General features: G+C 40.4%; 1 protein-coding gene across 10 annotated transcripts in view; it reads right to left on the bottom strand.

The window, feature by feature from the left end:
* ZBTB1 (zinc finger and BTB domain containing 1) overlaps positions 1–20,694 on the bottom strand; it is a 29,591-nt gene extending 8,897 nt beyond the window's left edge. For 3 of the 10 annotated variants that reach the window (XM_035260711.3, XM_002754002.7, XM_035260710.3), the window contains exons 1-2: positions 19,980–20,694; positions 1,499–3,414 (exon numbers count right to left, since the gene is read on the bottom strand). In XM_035260711.3, coding sequence (XP_035116602.1) covers positions 1,499–3,396 — 1,898 coding nt within the window. In that variant the 5' untranslated portion in view covers positions 3,397–3,414; positions 19,980–20,694. Of the gene's footprint in view, positions 1–273; positions 3,415–13,051; positions 19,892–19,979 lie in introns of those variants that run through there. The other 7 variants (XM_078335101.1, XM_035260712.3, XM_035260707.3 and 4 more) reach the window with 6 other exon arrangements.
* Between the last annotated feature and the right edge of the window lie 320 nt (positions 20,695–21,014).

The following is a 21,014-nucleotide window of genomic DNA, read 5'->3' as shown; positions in this document are numbered from 1 at the left end:
CAATGTTTTAATTTACATGTAATTATGTAGACCCTGTATCAGCAACAACTGACAATACTACTACTTTAACTGAAAAATATGTTAAACTGTCTCCATTTATATACTCTGTGATTATTTTATAATCCTCAAGTTTTATAGTCTTTTACAGAAGAAAATGATAATAATAAAGTATGGTGATAAACGGCAATTTGCCACAACGCATTTTTTCCAAATCTTAGGTAGTATAAAACACAAGACTTTTTTTGTGCACTCTACTTTTATAGAACAACCAGATTTATAATTTATCTTTTTATTAGATTTATCAATATACAGGAAGCTTTCTCAAATCTCAAAGTTCCAAAAGTATGTAATTTTAAAGGTGAAAAATCATTTTTTCCTTTAGTTGTCATATTCTTAGAGAGCTATTAAAGTCTACTTATAAACAAAAATAATTGATAAACACACTTTAGAAATCAGAATATTTTAAATTAAAATATTTTTAATGAATACAAGATATGTCTTTTTAATTAACTATCATAGTTAAATTTAATATCACAAAACAAAATGGCTTATCCCCACTAGTTTTTCAAGTGAGTTAAAGCCATTGGAATTTACACTTAATATAAGTTTTAAATGTGATATTTAAATGATAGTATTTCATCAATTATAGGAAATATTAATTTATAAACATTTCCTCAGGTCCATCAAAGGCCAAGTTTGAGCCCATGTCAACCTTAAAGGCTAGATTCAGTGCACCTAACTTGCCTAATAAGCTTGTCAATTTAAGAATATGAATTTCATTAATAAGGGGGAATAAAGAGTAGCTAATTCACTAAAAGTGAACAGGATAGTTTCAAATAATCAAAGAATTTTTAAAATTTAAACAGAAATGGCCAATGATTCTGGGTTTAAAATTTCACAATCTTTAAAAAAGAAAACCACATAGAAATAGTGAAGTCATCACCTTATTGATGAAAAACTAAAGTTTAATAGTCATTGAATGGGTAACAACCACTTGTAGTCTACATTTAAAAGTAATTTTAATCATAGCTAAGAGAAACTAAAAACAATTCTATTAAGAAACAACAAAAATGATAAACATTTAACACCTAAATGTAGATACTTAAAAATCCTAAACAAAAATATTAAAGTTAAAAGGGCCTTGAAATTTGTTTCTAACAAATCATCTTATATAATCAATTCCTAAATAGCTCATATCCTTTGCTTTGGTGTTTTATCTGCTATCATCTAAACATTAGTACAGTAGAAAATCACTTAGGTTCTTTTCAAATGCTTGGCATTATAATGTGATCTCATATCTTTCCTCAAATTAAATTTTGCTCCACATATTCCACATGTATACAGATGAACATCCATGTGCTGCTCCAACTGTTCATTATTTGGGAATATCTGAAAGCAGACCTGGCATATAGTCTCACCAGCAGATAAATGAGAAATCATATGCCGTACATGGTCATGTTTTCTGAAGTTTCCTTGATCACAAATGGAACAGACATACCTGGCCATGCCTTTGTGCATATCATTGTGCAGTCGCAACTGACGTTCTCTTAAAAACTGCTTTCCACATGTTTGACAAACAAACTGTTTCTCCTTAGTATGAACAGTATAGTGTTCTCTTAAGTGACACCGCTGATAAAATCCTTTTCCACACAGATTACAAAAATGCTTTCGTCTGTGATCTCTTTCATTTTCTTCCATGATGGCACTCTTAAACATATCTTGATCTAAGCAGCTAGACATATGTTCAACCACCAGATTTTCAGTTTCAAAACGCTGGCCACAATTAGGACATCGAAAAGGGCAGGCAGAATGTTTAAATAACTGCTTTTTTTGGATACTGTTTATCTGGTAATGATTGTCCCTAAAATCATCCAGCATTTCAACAAACATATCTCTTATTTCAGACTGCTCATCAGGATTCTCTTCCAAGTCCATTTTCTCCTCAGTATTTCCTAACCCATTCATGGTCAGATCTTGGGGCTCGCCACATCGTTGAGCATGTTCCTGAAGCTGCCTACCCTTTACAAGTATTTGTCCACATTTACCACAGGCACAAATATTTTCAATGTGTTTGGCCAAGTAATGAGATGACAGGTCCTCCTCAGTTATTGTAAGTCCACACAGCTCACAAGATGCATTTTCAGTATCCTCTTGTACTGGACTGCTGTTGTTAGGGGGTCTCATATTCTCTAAACTACCTCTTTCATCAGCACTTATTGACATTCGAGGTTTTAGAGTTTTCCTACCACTTTTTTTTATGCTGACATCTTCTTCAACATAGTATCTATAAAATGGCTCTTCAGGTTCATCTTCCAATTCATCATTGTCAGTGGATTCATTACAGTCTTTATCAGTAACTTTAATAATGTTAAAGTCTTTCAGTTCATCTGTAGGAATATCTTCTGGCTCCATCTTGATAATAATCCTTTTCCTCTCAGCAGCTCTGCTTTTCTCTTCGTTGGCTATTTCAGACTCCACTGTGCTACTTTTTCTGCTTCCAGTGGTTGAAGTTGAATCATCAGCAGCCTGGCTTGTGTCTCCTCTGTATTTGTCCGTCTGTGCAGAAAACGTTTTAGAAGAATCTTTTTCACCAAATTCAGCTTTGATGTTACTGTCTTTTCCATCTCTAATATCTACTATTCTATGGTAAGATCTTGTGTTTTGGTATAAATGTCTGTTAGTACAGGTCAACACATGCTCATCTAATAATTTTTCACAGCTAAAGCCAAATCCACAGCTATCACAGGTAAAACTCCGTCCAAAGCGTCTTGATACACGTTCTTTTGGAGTAGATAATTTGGACACGGAACTTTTTTTACATACATCAAATAGTGGCTCAGGAAAATTACCTAATTGTAAAGACTCTTCATCAGGCTCTCTACTATGTGGTGTATTTACTGTTGAACTTGGCTCTGCACACCACCTGTTGGCTTCATTGCCATTTCGAGCCACAGTATCTTCATACATTCTTACCCCAAATATCATTTTGCTGTTCTGTTTGCTGGAAGCAGAAGAGGAACATTTTGAACTAGAACAATCTGCATCCTGGATGTCTTCTAAGCAGTCAGGAACATTGTACAGTTGTAGGTAGTTCATTGCCACTTTAAACTGCTCAAAACTGGAGGGAGCTGTCATAATTTTGCCTAAATACATAAATTGCAAAATGAGATCAAAACATTCTGCACTAATTTTCATGTTGCTGAGATTCAGTTGTGCAGTACTATGCTGATGGTTCATGAAAAACATTCTAAAATAGGAGCTACAGGCAGCTAGAACTGCTTTGTGTGCTTGAAAGTAAATGTCATCAATTGCAATACAACAGTCACAGAGAAAACCCCATTCTCTTTGGTTGTTTAGCTGCTGAAGGACGTAGCTGCTGTGGCTGGGCTTTGCCATCTTCTATTAATTAGAGACCTATGTAAAACAAAAATGTTAAAGTCAGACAAGATGTAAAAAGCACTTGACAGAAAATTTTTTATCATTTGTGACTTGTGTGACTTTGCTATTACAATCAAGATATGAAGAGCTTTCCATTCTAATATAATAAAACTCACACTTTTTAAATTTGAAGATGAAGACACCCAGCCATTTATTCAGGATTTTCATATTGAACAAAGGCATCAAAAGCAAAAAACAGTTTTAGTTTCATTACAACTCTTAGGGGGAACATATACACTAAATTTGAACAGTGCCAGGTGCAGTGGCTCACGCCTGTAATCCCAGCACTTAGGGAGGCTGAGACAGGCAGATCATGAGGTCAGGAGTTTCAGACCAGCCCGACAATCATGGTGAAACCCCATCTCTACTAAAAATACAGAAATTAGCTGGGCATGGTGGCAGGTCCCTGTAATCCGAGCTACTCAGGAGGTTGAGGCAGGAGAATATCACTTGAACCTGGTAAGCAGAGGTTGCAGTGAGCCAAGACTGTGCCACTGCACTCCAGCCTGGGCGACAGAGCATCAATCAATCAATCAATTTGAACAGGAAAAAAAGACATTAATTTAAAAATACCTGAAGGAGGCCATGTGCAGTGGCTCAGGCCTGTAATCCTAACTTTGGGAGTTAGAATTACTGAAATAGCGAAGAGAAAAACTTTGCTTGAGCTCAAGAGGGTGAGACCAGCCTGGGCAACAGTGTGGGACCTCATCTATACAAAAAAGTTAAAAAAAATTAACCAGGTGTGGTGACATCACGTGTAGTCCCAGTTATTTGGGAGGCTGAAGTGGGAGGATCACTTCAACCCAACAGGAACAGGCTGCAGTGAGCTGTGATTACACCACTGCACGCCAGTCTGGATGACAGAGCAAAACCCCATCTCAAAAAACAAAAAAAGAAAACAACTCTTGAAGGATACGAGTAATGAAAGTAAATAAAACAGCAACTTAAACTGAAAGCAACTAGATTGTAAAGTATTAAAAACTTATTAGATGATTAATACTAAGGAACTATTGCTCATTGTTTAAATGTGAGAAAGGTAATTTGGTTAAGAATTCTTATCTTTTGGATATATATACTTCAGTATTTACAGATGAAATGATGTATCTGAGATATGCTTCCAAATAAATGGGGTAGGTGTGGGGAGCAATAGATGATACAAGATTGGCCGTGTGTTGATAAAATAATCTATTTTTAAAACTCAATTAAGCCTGGGCAATACAGCAAGACCTTGCCTTAAAAAAAAAAATAGCCAGGTATGATGAGGTACCTACAGTCCCAACTAGTCAGGGCACTGATGCAGGACAATGGCTTGAGCCCAGGAGTTTGAAGTTGCAGTGAGCCATGATCATGCCACTGTACTCCAGCTTGGGTAACAGAGCAAGACTCTGTCCCAAAAATAAAAATTAAAAAACCTCATTAGATTATATAGAAATGGCACCAAACAAATAAGTTTGATCAGTGCCTTTGTCTTAAATTGTTGAAAAAGCAATAATTCTATAAAGTTAGAATGTGTCTCATATGTACCTTCAATATGCATTTCAGGGTACACAGAAGCAGGGGGTTTATTTGAGAAGGTATTTTATTTATCCTTAGAGTGTAAAGTTTTCTTTTTCTTTTCTTTTTTTTTTTTTTTGAGACAGAGTCTTGGTCTTTTGCCCAGGCTGGAGTGCAATAGGGCAATCCTGGCTCACTGCAACCTCTGCCTCCCAGGTTCAAGCAATTCTCCTGCCTCAGCCTCCAGAGTAGCTGGGATTACTGGCACCCACTACCATGTCCAGCTAATTTTTTTTGTATTTTTAGTTGAGATGGAGTTTCACCATGTTGGCCAAGCTAGTCTTGAACTCCTGACCTCAGGTGATCTGCCCACCTCAGCCTCCCAAAGTGCTGGGATTACAGGCATGAGCCACCACACCTGGCCAGCTCTTCCGTTTTGTTTTTGTTTTTTGAGGCAGAGTCTCACTCTATTGCCTAGGCTAGAGTGCAGTGGCATGATCATAGCTAACTGCAGCCTCAATCTCCCATGCTCAAGCAATCCTCCTGCCTCAGCATCCAGAGTAGCTGGGACTACAGGTACATGTCACCACACCCAGTTTTTTATTTTTATTTTTATTTTTTTGAGACAGAGTTTCGCTGTTGTTACCCAGACTGGAGTGCAATGGCACAATCTCGGCTCACCGCAACCTCTGCCTCCTGGGTTCAAGCAATTCTCCTGCCTCAGCCTCCCGAGTAGCTGGGACTACAGGCGTGCACCACCATGCCCAGCTAATTTTTGTACTTTTAGTAGAGACAGGGTTTCACCTTGTTGACCAGGATGGTCTCGATCTCTTGACCTCGTGATCCACCCACCTCAGCCTCCCAAAGTGCTGGGATTACAGGCGTGAGCCACTGCACCCGGCTTTTTTTTTTTTTTTTTTTTTTTTTTTAATATTTTAGTAAAGACAAGATCTTGCTATGTTGTCCAGACTGGTCTTGAACTCCTGAGCTCAAGTGATCCTTTTGTCTTGGGCTTCCAAAGTGCTGGGATTGTAGGTATGAGCCACCATGCCTGGCCTCTTCTATTTTTTTAATTGTTAAAAGAGGAAAGTAAGGCCAGGCACAGTGGCTTACACCTGTAATCCCAGCACTCTGGGAGGCTGAGGCAGGAGGATCACCTGAGGTCAGGAGATCGAGACCAGTGTGGACCACATGGTGAAACCCAGCCTCTACTAAAAATACAAAAAAGTTAGGCAGGCGTGGTAGCGGGCGCCTATAATCCCAGCTACTTGGGAGGTGGAGGCGATGGGAGAATTGCTTGAGCCTGGGAGGGGGAGTTGCAGTGAGCGGAGATCACACCACTGCACTCCAGCCTGGGCAACAAGAACAAGACTCCATCTCAAGAAAAAAAAATTAGCAAAAAATTCAAATATAGAATCATATAGAATAAAAACACACCTTAGGTGACATACCTCTTTTCAGAGGTAACCCCTTCAAACACTCTGGATTATATGCCTTCAGGTCTATTGAGATGCACATATACATAGTTAGCATATTGAGTACCTACAAGATGTCGCGCACATAGTTTTGCTTTCACTGTGTTTTTTAACCTAAATGATATCATACTATATATATACCTCTCTGCAACAAGTTTTCTTCATATAACATTAGACTTACTATCAGTGGGCATTTAAGTATTTTTAGTGTAGGAAGCTGACTTTGAATAAGGAAGAAAGGAGAGGAAATATTAAAAAGCACTAGAAATCCTATCATAAATTAAAACAAGATCAAATTTTAGCCTCCATTTTTAATCTGTACACATAAAGCTTCAGAATCTATCTTCTACTTAAAAACAAATCCCTACGCAATTTGACTGAACTTAAAAAGAACATGTAACAAGCTGTTCAGAGAAATAAAATGTTCACTCTTCAGTCCTATAACTCTTCAAACCCTGTAGTAGTAATTAAGAGTATCTAAGCACGAACTTCTACTTGCTTTTTATCTGTTCCTCACAGATCAAGTATGGGTCACATACCCCTTTCACTACCTATATGCCCATCCTGATGCCTCTAGGACACAAAGTTCCATAGCTAGAGATATGGGACTGGTAAAATGAAGATGGCTTATGATGAGACCTGCTGCCTTCTTAAAATTGCAACCACTGCACCTTTTCTGAAAGCCAGATCAAGTTTCCAGTAGGTTTAATATTTCAAACCTCTGTAACTCAGGTATCTATAAAACGCTATGAGGAATCATGTTCAGCATGTATCTAAATACAAAAAGCAATGTATACACAAAGATATTCATTAATGTGTTAGTTCCAATTTGAATGCCTAATAAAAAAAGGAGTTGCCCACCCCAGAATTCACTGTCATGTGGCAGTGAATTAAAAATTATATTTCTGAATGGAAACTACAGAAGTGGGAAAAAAGTTCAGGAAGGAAAGTCAAATAAATAAATACAAGGTACAAAATTATGTTAGAATTATATAAAACAAATCCATACCACAACCTATTCAAAAGGGGGGGGGGGGCAGAGAGAGAGAAAAAATACACAAAAATGCTGACTCAAGCCTGTTTTAAGTAGGATGAGATTTCTATGTCTACAGTCATTTTTGTAGGATTCAGAGACATGTAATAAATAATGAACCATAGGGTAAGAGACAGAGGGATAGGTATTATTTCCAAAAAACCAAAACTTTCTATTAAAAGAGTATTTCAAAAATGAAACAAACTTGTTTGGAGATTGAGTAACCATATTAAAGCAGGAACAAAATGCTACTGAGGACAGGATAGTACAGTGAAAAGGGCATGGGCCTGGGATCAGACAGACCTGGGTTCTTATCTAGCTTGGCCCCTTTTGGGAACTTGCTTATCCTCATTGACCCTAAGTTTCCTGAACTGTGAAGGTAGAGATAATATACCTCAAATACAATATCATATATGAGGATTCACAGAGGCAATGTGTAAAATGTATAGTGCTTAGCATGTAATAATGAAAGTAACAGTGGATGTTGTAATGGTGGCAATCCTTATTTAAGCATCAGAATACATTTGACTTGATAACCTTAAAATTTCTTTCCAAGTAAGAGTCCATTAGAAAGCCAGTAGTTAATCTATAAAAACTTTCAAGTAATAAATAGTCCAGGTTTGAAATAATGATATAAAGAGCATATAAGTTCCAAGGACCCTTTCTTATCTAGATGAATAGCAGTTTAATCATCAGCAACCAAAATTAATACAACTACACAGAAGATCAATATGATAGGCACATCTATAGCTATAGTCACAATTCAATTGAGTAAAAAAAATATTCTTTTATTAACATAAAACACTAAAACAAATAAGAACACTTATAGCATTTTAATGCACATATTTATTACCTTTGGTGTACCAGGCACTATATAAAGTATTGATCATCAGCAGTAGCACAAGTATTTTGTAATATCCAGGATACATCATTCAAGGAATCTTTACTTTTCCTAGATCAGTGATTTCATTCAGCATGTATTCCGTAAAGCGCCTACTCTACAGAAGGCATCATGCTGTAGTAGAAATAACAAGTGCTCTAGATCAGACAGATCAGAGTGTGAATCCCACTATAGAGCTGGAGAGTGAACAAATGGAAGCAGAACAAATGCTGCGTCTAATTTTTAATCCTAACACAACAGTTTTTAGGCTGACCTAGAATTGTAGTTTAAGCAACATTATTATACAAATGTCCAAGTTTTGAGTAAAACTGACTTTAGGCAGAGTAAATTTATAAAAGTAATCATTCACACATATTAGTACCAGCAACTTTGTCCTTGTTACACCTCATTCAGAAATGCTTTTTTCATTTTTCTTAAATTTTAATTATTTTATTTTTATTTTTTGAGATAGGGTCTTACTCTGTTACCCAGGCTGGTGTGCCATCATAGCTCACTGGGGTCAAGCAATCCTTCCACCTTGCACATTCTGAATAACTAGGACTACAGGCATACACCACCATGACTGGCTAATTTTTGTATATTTTTTGTAGAGATGAGGTCTTGCTATGTTGGCCAGGCTGGTTTTGAATTCCTGGGCTCAAGCAATCCTCCCACCTCAGCCTCCCAAAGTGCTGAGATCACATGTGTAAGCTACTATGCCCAGCCCAGAAAAGCTTTAAGAAGGATTAATACACCAAAAAAAAAGAGTATGGGGCAGGGGAGAAGGGATCTAATTTCCTATGCTTTTTGCTCATCTCTTGAAGATAACTTTTTCATTCATTTTTTTTTGAGACAGTCTCACTCTGTCGCCAAGGCTGGAATGCAGTGGCACCATCTTGGCTCACTGCAACCTCTGCCTCCTGGATTCAAGTGATTCTTGTGTCTCAGCCTCCCGAGGAGCTGGTATTACAAGTGCATGCTACCATGCCTGGCTAATTTTTGTAAGTTTAGTAGAGATGGGGTTTTGCCAGGTTGGCCACGCTGGTCTCAAACTCCTGACCTCAGGTGATCCACCTGCCTCGGCTTCCCAAAGTGCTGGGATTACAAGCATGAGCCACTGTGCCCGGCCCCATGAAAATTTTTTATGAGGCATTCACTTTTATTAAATTATTATTTCACTAAAATTCCAAGAAGTGTTTGCTCTTTTCATTTTTTTGACCTCTTTAATAATTCTACTTAAAAAATTTAGTGAATTTTATGTTCTAGTAAAGCTTTTAAAAGGTTTTAAGTAAAAGGATAGCTTGTATATCAGCTGTACTTGTTTTTATGACTGAAATCTGTGACTGCTTTTGTTTGTATTACTAGCTGCATCACTGGTAGGACAAGTTTAGCACAGCTAGAAGTCAAGGGCTGAGGCTGAGAGCAGAACCTTCTGATGTGATTCAAAGGACTTAATGTCTTTCGGATAAGGAAAACAAACTATATAAAGCCAAGAGTTACCCAAAGGCTAGAAGGATACCCACTGTGCAGAACTCAGCAAGAATTAAGGAATTAGGTGACCCAAAGAGTTTTACACTGGATTTTTAAAATTTTAGTCTGAAAAAGTTTGCCAGCTCATTTCAAGTTTAAAAACAGCCACAAAGCACATTAAACATATTAAGTAATTTAGGCATAGATTTTTAAAGCCTGGAGAGATCTAATCTAGTCTAACATTCTTATTCTACAGAAGATAAAGATACAGGGTTTTTAATGTATCAGGGTATAGTTAACTGTTCTGAAGTACATTCTAGGACTACAGAACAAGGACTTCTGATCACCCAGACGGTAAAAGCCTCTATACAGCACTTCCTTGGTACTATACAGTATGGCCTTCTGTAAAGAACACTAAACAAGGACTGGGCATGAGTTCTTAATACAGGGTTCACTGGCTAGGTGCTATTGCACAAGTGATTACCCTCATCTGAACTCTACCTGCAATGTGGCTTTATCCATACATGTCAATCTAGTCTTATTCAATAGATGTGTTCCTTAAGTTATATTATATAAGCTATTTCAGTAAATTTCTCACTGACATAGCAAGATTTCAGAAATATTTTTCCTCCATTGCTAGATCTCTTAAATTGGAAATAACAGTTGTGCTGGAAGTTTCGCTTGCTCGAGCCTTGGTCAATGATAATTTAAGGCTCTATAAATAAGCATATCCAATGAATAAAGAAGTAACTTAAAGGAATTTTAAACTGATTCTGTGAGGCAAATAAAGATGATTTGCTTAGCCTCAATGAAAGTCTAGAGAGCCTAGCATCATAGTCCCCATTCAGCACCACAATCTCTGACTGACTTCCAATTACCTCTGGATCTCAAGGAAGATTTATTACCTATTTCTATGTCTTATAAGTTGAATGTATGTACTCATCTGAATTTAATTTGAGGATTACAGACTATTTTAAAAGCCTAAAATGTAATGAAAGATTCTTACGTTATAACATCAGAATATCAGAATGTGTTGAATACTCACAATGTTCCTAACACTGTATAAAGCATTGAAATGGAAGGTGGAGCAGGATGGTGTACAAGAGAGATAACTGTACCTGAGGGATTAAATTTGATACCAATAAACAATTTGAGGACAGTTTAATAAACTATATTGAGGCCGGGGGCAGTGGCTCATGCCTATACTCCCAGCACTTTGGCAGGCTGAGGTGGGTGGATCATCTGAGGTCAGGAGTTCAAGACCAGCCTGGCCAACATAATGAAACCCCTTCTCTACAAAAACACAAAACTTAGCCAGGCATGATGGTGAATGCCTGTAATCCCAGCTACTTGGGAGGCTGAGGCAGGATAATCACTTGAACCAGGGAGGTGGAGGTTGCAGTAAGCCAAAATCGAGTCACGGCACTCCAGCCTGGGTGACAAAGTGAGACTTCATCTCAAAATAAAATGAAATAAAATAAAAATTAAAAAATAAACTATATTGAACAAAGTTCAGTAAGAGTTTAGAAGAAAAGCATTAATTATACCAAAATAGTAGGTTTTAGGAAGGATGTAGGATTTGAATAAAGTCTTGATGAAAGAGTAGGATAAACAGAAAGCAAGGGTAAGGCATTTTGCGCATTTATATAGATGTGTATGTAAATAACTGAGAAGGGTACACGGCAGCATGGCTGAAAATGTAATGGGAGGGAAGGTAGATTTGCTTTACTGGACTGGTAGATGAAGGTTATCAAATTAGAGTAAATGACAACTGTAATACAATAATAACATGAATAGCTAACATTTGTTATGTCTTACTATATGCCAGGCTCTATTCCAGGCAGATGTATAGGGTGATTATATATATATATATATATATGTCTCACACACACATAACACATATACACATATGGATATATTATACATATGTATTATACATATATAGGTATCTCACACACATATATATTGCATATATACATGTATGTATATATGTGTGCATATGTATGCACGCATATATAGGTATCATTTTATGTGTATGTATGCATATATAAGTATCATTTTAGCATTTAATCCTCATAACAAACCCTACAAAGTAGATGCTGCTACAAGACCTGTTTTCCAGATTAAATAACAGAGGCATTAGTGTTATATAACCTTCCTAATATAAAGAGAGAACTTCGTGGGATTGGAACACAGGCAATATGACTCTGCTGTCCAAGATCATGGCCTTAAAGATTTTGCCATCTATAAAAATAAGGTCACATTGGCAAAATTCTTTCCTAGAATACATTTTGCAGGGTCTGGAGTCCAATCTCTAAAGTTAATTGAATTCTCTAGGTTTCTCCTTGAAACTTCCAGGAATAACCAGTTGTAGAGGCTCCCAAAGGTAAGAGGTTTGATTTCAAGTCACATAAGTGAAAGAATGACCAAGTTTAGAGAATTTTATTATCTGCACTAGTGGCTGTGAATTAGTCTCCAAATTCAGTACTTAGTACAGGAAGTTCTGCAATTATAATTGGGTTATATCCTAAAACTTTATTTTTAATTTATTTGGAACTTGAAACACATATTCCCATAGAAACAATGCTATAAATGGTGGCTTAGTTTTATACCCACACCCTAAAGGCATAATGAAGCCGTATATTAAGCCTAGAAGTGCAGTAGTAGTATTTGTATCATCAGCACTGACAAGACACCAAGGAGCAGTGTGATACAGCAATGCCTATTATACTGAAGCCTCAAAGACAGGGACAAGGCTTAATGGCCTTTGTGTTCCTTGTGCCTAGCACACTCTTCCCACATAGTTGACACTTAATACATGCTTGTCAAGTGAAAAAATTAAAAAAAGAATCAAGAGAATGTACTGTTTGAATACAAACTCTACCACTAGTTTAGCTATACAGGAATTCCTTTACTTCTTTAAGCCCACTTTTCGCATCTATAAAGTTGGGATAATCATACTTCTCACCGGACTCGTAAATAAATTAGAGATGACAAATGTTCCTTTGCCTTTTCAATCCAAGCACAGTATAATTTTTTTTAAAATAATGTCATAGTTACAGTTTATAGAATTTTATGAAATGATCAAGTTCAACGCACTGCTTTATAGATCAAAAAGCAAACCGAGGCCCTAAGAAGTTAAATTACATGTTCAAAGTCACATTTAGTTTTAGTGGCTGTCAGGATAAGACCTTAGTCTCCTCAGTCCTGGTCTAGGGCTCTTCATACTACTCTAACTGCAGCCTACACATATAGCATCACCTGGCTGGCTGTTTTCTCCTCTGAAACAACTGTGTTTTGCTGAAATATAGTCATTGTTCAAATTTGCAAGGGTTGTCTCCATCTATATAAAATGGCCTCAGGCTGTTATGATTTTGGAGATTGTGCTTCGTTGGCTGGTTAGTATTTTTCTGTCTCCTTCCTTACTTGCAAGCCAACAGCTGTCACTTCTAAAAGGTGTGCTGATCTCCTGTGGCTCACCATTTCAATCTCTTCTTGGCTGTGAAATTAGACAAAAACTTATTGAAATTGAATCTACATATTTTCTGAAGACCTAGGGAAATGCTCATAAGAAAGATGTCAAGTTTTAATTCCTGAACTTTGTTGACAGGCGATCAGATTTCCTTCCTCTTTTGCATGAGGCCAAGGCACTGGATAGCCGAGGCTGCCAACCAAGTAACTTAAAAATAAGTGAGATGTTTCTGTAGTTCAGTTGCATTATAGTTTTAAGAAATGAACTTATCCACACAGGAAGCAGAAGGAACACACTGGCTTCTGGAATATTCCTCTCTCCCTCCAGAAGTAGAGGAGGAAAAGTACATTTTGATCCATTCATCCTGAAGAGTCAGCACGGCATCTTCTGACCACCAGAGGGCACTGTGTAAACAGTAAGCACTTCTCAGCTAAAAGTGCTTTACCAGGAAGTCCCTTATTGCACATGGCATTCGTATTCTTAGGGTTTGTTTTGTAGGACTTCTATTTCAAAGTGCTAATTCTGTGGACTTAGATTTTTGTCTATAACACACTTAAATATGCTCCTCCGCCATCTCAGCTGCCAACACTACATACCAATAACCCAGACTGCTTGGGAGCTGCCTAGAACTTCTCCCTCATAATCAACCATTAAGTATTGCGGATTTTCCCATTAACTGTTTCTCAAAACTGCCCATCTACTCCATCCCTACCTTCCCTGCCCTCATGAGGCCTCTATCAGCACTCCTGAGTTATTAATATAGGCTCCTCAACCAGTCCCTCAAATCATTCACTCTCAGATAATTTTTTTTTCTTCCCAGAGCAATGCTGTTTTGACGATTCATGAAGAAAAATCAGATCACACTATTCTACCATGGTTCCCCTCACACAGCCTCAGGCTAACATATAAAATCACTATTGAGGCATACAAAGCCCCCATGCCCACCCATCTAGTCTTACATGTTTAGCTGCTTCCTGCTTCAAACTTCATGTTCAAGCAACATAAAACTGCTTATCACCACCTCCACCCTCCTCCACACACTCAGTATACTTCATGTATTTCTTACCTCCCCTCCAGTTTTACTTATGCCAATTGGTTCTTCAGGTCTGAACCTCCCACGTATCATTTAAAAATCAATTTATCACCTCCTGCAGAAAGCCTCAGGAACACCTTCCTCTCCCACGATTTTAGGTTTTGATCTGTGTATTATCTCCTTATTTTGCACTTATTACACTATATCTTAATAATCAGAACAGCTACATAAAGCAGGCATTAAAGCACAAACTAACTAGACTGCCTGGGTTCAAATTCTGGCTCTGCCACTAATTAACTGTGTGACCTTGAGTACGTTGCTTATTCAATTTGTGCTTCAATCTCTCATCTAAGTAAGGATGGTAATCTTTTCTAGCTCTTAGAGTTATTGTGAAGCAGTATTTCTCAAAGAGTAAATACCAAATAAGAACTCACTATAATTATGTAGTGGTCTCCCCATGAGATTGTGAGCAACTTTAACGCAAGGACTTTTTGGCTTTCTCATTTCTCTGGAGTATTAACTATTCAGTAAATGTTACTGAATGAATAACTGGTGAGGCAGCTCTTTCTATGATGATGGGAGGGATTGCCCAGTTTCCTTCTTTGAGCAGATCCTACACATTTTTTTAAAAAAATGTATTGTTTCCAATTTTGTGGCTCCAGTTTTGTTTAATTCAAATCAAAATCCTGAAAACATCACTCATAATTAAAATTCAGCAAAATGAAACCAGTAAAAAGTATCATAAAATGTATGTTCATTCTAAGAAGCTTAACTCAACTCCATTCTTAAGCCTTAAATCTAAGATTCCTCCTCATCCCAAATAACCTAACACAGCAAAAGCCTGGCCATTTCACACATGCTCTTCTTTTGCTTAGAACCTTTCCAATGTTCAACTAACTCTGGGAAGTTTTGTTTGTTTTTGAGACAGGGTCTGGCTCTGTCGCCCAGGCTGGAGTATAATGGGGCAATTTCAGCTCACTGCAACCTTCGCCTCCTAGGCTCAAGCATTCCTCCCACCTCAGCCTCGCGAATAGCTGGGACTACAGGCACGCGATACCACACCCAGCTAATTTTTGTATTTTTTTTTGTAGAGACAGAGTTTCTCCATGTTGGTCAGGCTGGTCTCAAAACTCCTAAGACCAAACAATCCATCTGCCGAGGCCTCCTACGGTGCTGGGATTATAAGCAAGAGACACTGCCTGTCCTCTTTGGGAAGTTTCTTCTGATCTTAGGGTGAGGCAGATGTCTCTCTTCTGTACTGCCAAAACAGCCTCTACATAAAACTGTATGGTACCAATAATGCATCATCCAAACTGGGATGCCCTATTTATTACCACACTTGAGGCAGTGCAATTTAAATTGCAACTAGTTGGCTCGCCTGCTTTATTGTAAGTTCCTTGAGATCAGGGCAGTATCTTAGTCATTACCAAATGTCTGATGTTTAGTTGATATTTGATAAATTTTTGAATGAATAAATGTTTAAACAGGTAAGTTTTATTTTGCTTATCAATTTTTTGTTTATTTCAATCACAGCAACTTTTATATAGTGGTTGAAAAGTTACAAAGCATTTTCCCATACATTATACAACTGATCTCACAATCACCGAGATAGGTATTTTTATTATCTTCATTTTGCAAATGAAGAAACAGGTTCAGTGGTTGACTTCCCCGAAATTGCTTATCCTGTAAGTTAACCAAGAAGCTGAGACTCTTGATTCAAAGCCCTAAGTTTCAGTTTGTGTAAACCAGACAACACTCTTCTGAATATGACTATTAACTGAAATGCTCCTTTGGAACATTCTAAGCCTCCCAGAGTCCCCTTTTTCATAAATCTAAAAGCTCTCATCATTCTCTTACTGCCCCAACTTGCAGGGAGAATGTCGTGTCTGTTCCCTAAATCCCATCCATTTGCTGACTCCCACTGTCCACCAAAGCATGCCCTCTTCTAATACTTCAGATTCAAAGTGGGAATGGAGCTCTTCAGTTACCTCTAATTATGACTGCATGCATCTCATATAGACAAAAGAAAACCTAGTTGATAATTATTTAATCTTCAAATTTTATTTTGAAAACAATTTTAAATTCAAAGACTAGTATAAAAACCACCCATGTCCCCAACATCCTCAAATAACCAATGTTGTAATTAACTTTCTATGTACTATTTTGGGGTTTTGTTTTTAGATCATCATCAACTTCTTCACAGTTCATTCTTCTTAAATACATATGGCTAAGGAGTGAGTCCCTGCTGCCCCCTCCCCAATAGCAGTCTCTTTCATGCCACATCTGAAAACAGTGATTGACCTTTCTTTCCTCTAATTTCCCTTCATATGCTCAGCATGCAATCTTTGGTGCTGATCAAGAGGGAACCCCATCCCTTATCAGCACAGGGACATGATGGCAGTGGTCTTCACAGCAAATATATGCACTCCTTCCTAAATTATGAAACTCTCTGTAAAGGTAAGGGTTTGGTTTTGTTTTGATGCTATAAATCAATCCATCAGACGCTGGACAACGACATTAACATGAACAAGGTATGAAAACCAGCCCACCCTGGTACAGTCAGTACTTAATAAAGACAAATCTAAACTAGCAGTCCAGTTATATTTAAACTCTCAGGTCTGTTACTTAATCAAATAATTTTAAATTAGCCCAATGCAAAACACTCCCCTTTCCTCTACCTGGCAATTCTTCCCAACCTGAGTAATGTGAACACAGAACATGAGTCCATGAATCACCACAAGCCATCCCCAGGCAGAGTGAGGCACACACAGCAGCATGGCTGTGATCAAATGTTGCTTCTTGTGTTTTAAACAAGGAACTGATTGTACACAGTAATTATCTCTGGAGAGTGGGAGTCAAAATGAGTTTCATTTTTGCATTTTATGTACTTCAGTATAGGCTGGATTTTTACAAAGTGCATGGATTTTACAATAAATTATTTCCATATGGAGAAAAAATAGACATGAGTAACCCTTAATTTGGTTCACATAAGAAGATAAGAAAATAGTGTGAGATACTAGCACAGAAGAAAATGTCAGAAGACATTCTATAGAAACCAAAGTGACCTCTCAAGATGTTTCTCAAATATACCTCAATTTTTTGGGAAGACAACAGATTGCAGCTTAACAAAAATCTATGGGAATTTTTCTGTATTTCTATACCAGATAGTTTCCTCCCCTTTGTACCAGAAGGTGAATAGCAAAGGCTTAGTGCTGTTCCTGGCTAGAGGGCAAGCCTGAAAGCAGGTACTTCTTTTCTCATGCACATTAGAAAGGGAAATGGTGCCGCAAAAAACATGAGATACTCGCCGGGCGCGGTGGCTCAAGCCTGTAATCTCAGCACTTTGGGAGGCCGAGGCGGTCGGATCACCAGGTCAAGAGATCGAGACCATCCTGGTCAACATGGTGAAAACCCATCTCTACTAAAAATACAAAAAATTAGCTGGGCACGGTGGCGCGTGCCTGTAATCCCAGCTACTCAGGAGGCTGAGGCAGGAGAATTGCCTGAACCCAGGAGGCCCCAGGAGGCGGAGGTTGTGGTGAGCCGAGATCGCGCAATTGCACTCCAGCCTGGGTAATAAGAGCAAAACTCCGTCTCAAAAAAAAAAAAAAAAAAAGAACATGAGATACTCTTAAAAAGGTCTATGAACTGTATCTTCCCCAGAGCCTGGCAAAAGAGGAGAGTGAGTAAACAGTACCAAAATTTAGCAGTGTTAAAGTGAAATCAAAGCACAAGGTCAAGAGCAAGTGGCTGTGACTGTGCTCATGCTCTGCCAAAGCCCTGGTTAAACATGGTTTCTCTTCACTCTGACAATGATACACCAGTCCCTTTCCCACAAAAACCCCAAAAAAGTAGGCCATCATATTAGGAGTGGGAAGACAGAAAGGCTTCAGGAAAGACTGCACAATCTAAGTTATTCATCATGAAAATGTGGTATTAATGAAGAAAGCCTGCACGTAAAATGAATGTAAGAGGTTAACTGAAGGCCCTATGGTAGACTTTATGTTTATTAATCTTTGGAAAAGCATTTCACCTCCACTAATGCTTCAGTTTCCTGTTTTTCTTTTCTTTTCTTTTTTCTTTTTTTTGAGACAGAGTCTCTCTTCTCACCCAGGCTGGAGTGCAGTGGTGCCATCTCGGCTCACTGCAATCTTCGCCTCCCGGGTTCAAGCGATTCTCCTGCCTCTGCCCCCCGTGTAGTTGGGATTACAGGTGCGTGCCACCACATCCTGCTAATTTTTGTACTTTTAGTAAAGACGGAGTTTCCCAATGTTGGCCAGGCTGGTCTCGAACTCCTGACCTCAGGTGATCCACCCACCACAGCCTCCCAAAGTGCTGGGATTACAGGTGTGAGCCACCGTGCCCGGCCCAGTTTCCTGTTTCTTTAAGAGAAGGAAACCCCTTACTGGCTCCCAAAGTCATCCAGTTCTTATTGAGACTTTATTAGATATCCAGAAAGTGATTCAAAAGCAAAGTTTTGAGGTTCTGAGCAAATGAGGGCCAGCCATCATGCAAGTTTCATCTTTTTTGTACTCAATTCTCCCCATTTCTCCAGGTCATACCTATTTGCACTGACAAAATTTCATGGAATCTAATTTCTCCATTTCAAAGAAGACTGTGACTTGCTTTGTAAGTTATGAGAACTACATGATGCTTCACCAAATCAGCTCCAGAGTCCCTCCAGCTTTAGCTCAAGACATTGATTCTAGGTTGCCTCAAAAAGCCTCGGACTATTCCTTGGGTTCGAGTGTCAAAGCTGTTCTTATGATACATACCGTATGGAAATATACTAACACCAATGAAGAATCTGCACGTACCGCCACACTGAAACTCGATTTAAGAATATTATCACACACATACAAATGTCCTGGAAAACGTCAAGGATCTTCATCAACCTCTTCCTGACGCGCCCAATTTAGAAAATGTCATGTCAACCCTTCAGACATATACACGCGTTGCTTAGGTAGAAAGGAAGACTGGGTGGGGTGGCTGAGCTCAGAAACTGCCTACATACTTTAGTAGTAACGACTCCCGTTCTGCATCCAACACATTTACCGAACTTCTAGCAAGCGCCCACCACTGCAAGCGAAAGCACTTCCTTCTCAGGAAACATCTTTTCCACTGAAAATTCCCAAACTCAGACCTTCCACTTTTTACTGAACAAAAAGCGTGTGTGCCAGCGAGAGGGGGTGGGAAAGAGCGTAGCAAGAATGTGCACGGCTCTTACGCCTCCTCCCTCGGAGCGCGCCCAAGTCTGCAGCCTCGGGCTCCGGGACACTTCCCCTCCCACCCGCCGCGGAGCCGCAGCTGTAAGTTGAGAGAAGCGGGCTCTGGGCACGTCAATCAACCGCGTTCTCCCGCCTCCCGTCTACACCTCCCCTCCCCCCTCGAAAAAAATAAAGGCAGAGAAAGAAAGAAAAGAAGGTAACTAATTTGGGAACTAGTCTCCATAGGGGCTTCTCCTCCGACTCGGGAAGGCCGCAAGCCCGGGACCTGACGCGCCAGCAGCAAGCAGGCGGCCTGGCAGCCGCCTGTCGCCTGATCCTCGCAGCGCGTCCGCCGCGCTCCGGCTCCCCGCACGGGTCGGCGCCGCTCTGGCCCCGCACTCCGCCAGGCCCACGGCTCATCGCCCTCCGGCCCGGGCCAAAGTTGCGCGAATAGCCCCACAACTAGCAAATACTTACCAGCCGCAGCAGGAACCAGAGCTGCGGAGATTTTAGGGAGTTTAAGGCAAATCAGTCGCGGAAAAGGCGGGCGGAGGCGAAGGGGCCGCGAGCTGCAGTGGCGGCGGCGCTCGGCGCTCGAGCTGGGCTGCGCGGAGAGGCTCTGGCTCTGCCAGGGACTGTGCTGCAACAAAGGACTTCCGCTGCCGCACAGCCGCGCCTGCCGCACCGCACTGAGCCGGCCCCGCTTACGCGGCGACTCCGGGTCTGCCCACCAGTTCGCTGCGGCGTCCGCCAGCCTTCCCCTCCCTCTCGCCCGCCCACCCACTCTGCCGCTGGCTGCTAGGGGCACCCGCGGTCGCCTGTTTGTTGCAACAAGTTTCTGCGTCGGGCTCCTAGGAGGCTGGCGCAACCCGCACCGCAGGGGCCCGTCGCGGCGACGGCGGCTTGACCACCCCTCTCGCCCCTCTCCCAAGGTTAGGCTTGGGACCTCCTGCTCCTCCTCCTGTTTGCACAGCTGGATGGGACTGGGCTCCTCCCGACTCCCCAGGGCAGGATGCGAAGCTGCTTTCCCACTCCGTCCAGATGTCAGACCCCTGCCCTGTTGGGCCCAACCGCTGGGCCGTCCCTCGCGGTCCGCCTCGGGTGCTCCGGCAACCTCACCCTGTCCCGTCGGATCAGGGTCGCTCAGTCCCCGCGCTCCCTCACCCCACCATCCGCGGGCCTGTCCGCCTCTGGCCCTGACTCACTTCCCCCGCCAAGCCCCACCTCGCCTAGCCCGCCTCTCCACCCAGGCTCCCGCGGCTCGCCCTCTCTGGCCCGGCGCCCTCATCCCTTCCCCAGCGAACACGCGGGCGCATCCTTCCCCACCCCCACCTTCACCCCAGAACTGAGGGGGTGTCTGTGCTTTTGCACACCCTGGGGAAAGTCCCCGGGTCACGCGGTTGTTTGTGGGGAGCCTCTGACGCTCAGACTTGTCCCTACGCTTCCGCCTAGAGTCACGACTGCGAACTGTAGCTGCTGCGCTCAGAACGCAGGCAGACCCCCGCCCGGCCA

Source organism: Callithrix jacchus, chromosome 8 (genome assembly GCF_049354715.1).
Source record: "Callithrix jacchus isolate 240 chromosome 8, calJac240_pri, whole genome shotgun sequence".
Taxonomy (NCBI): Eukaryota; Metazoa; Chordata; class Mammalia; order Primates; family Cebidae; genus Callithrix; species Callithrix jacchus.
The sequence above is the reverse complement of the archived record's forward strand: the minus strand, read 5'-3'. Positions and strand labels throughout refer to the sequence as shown.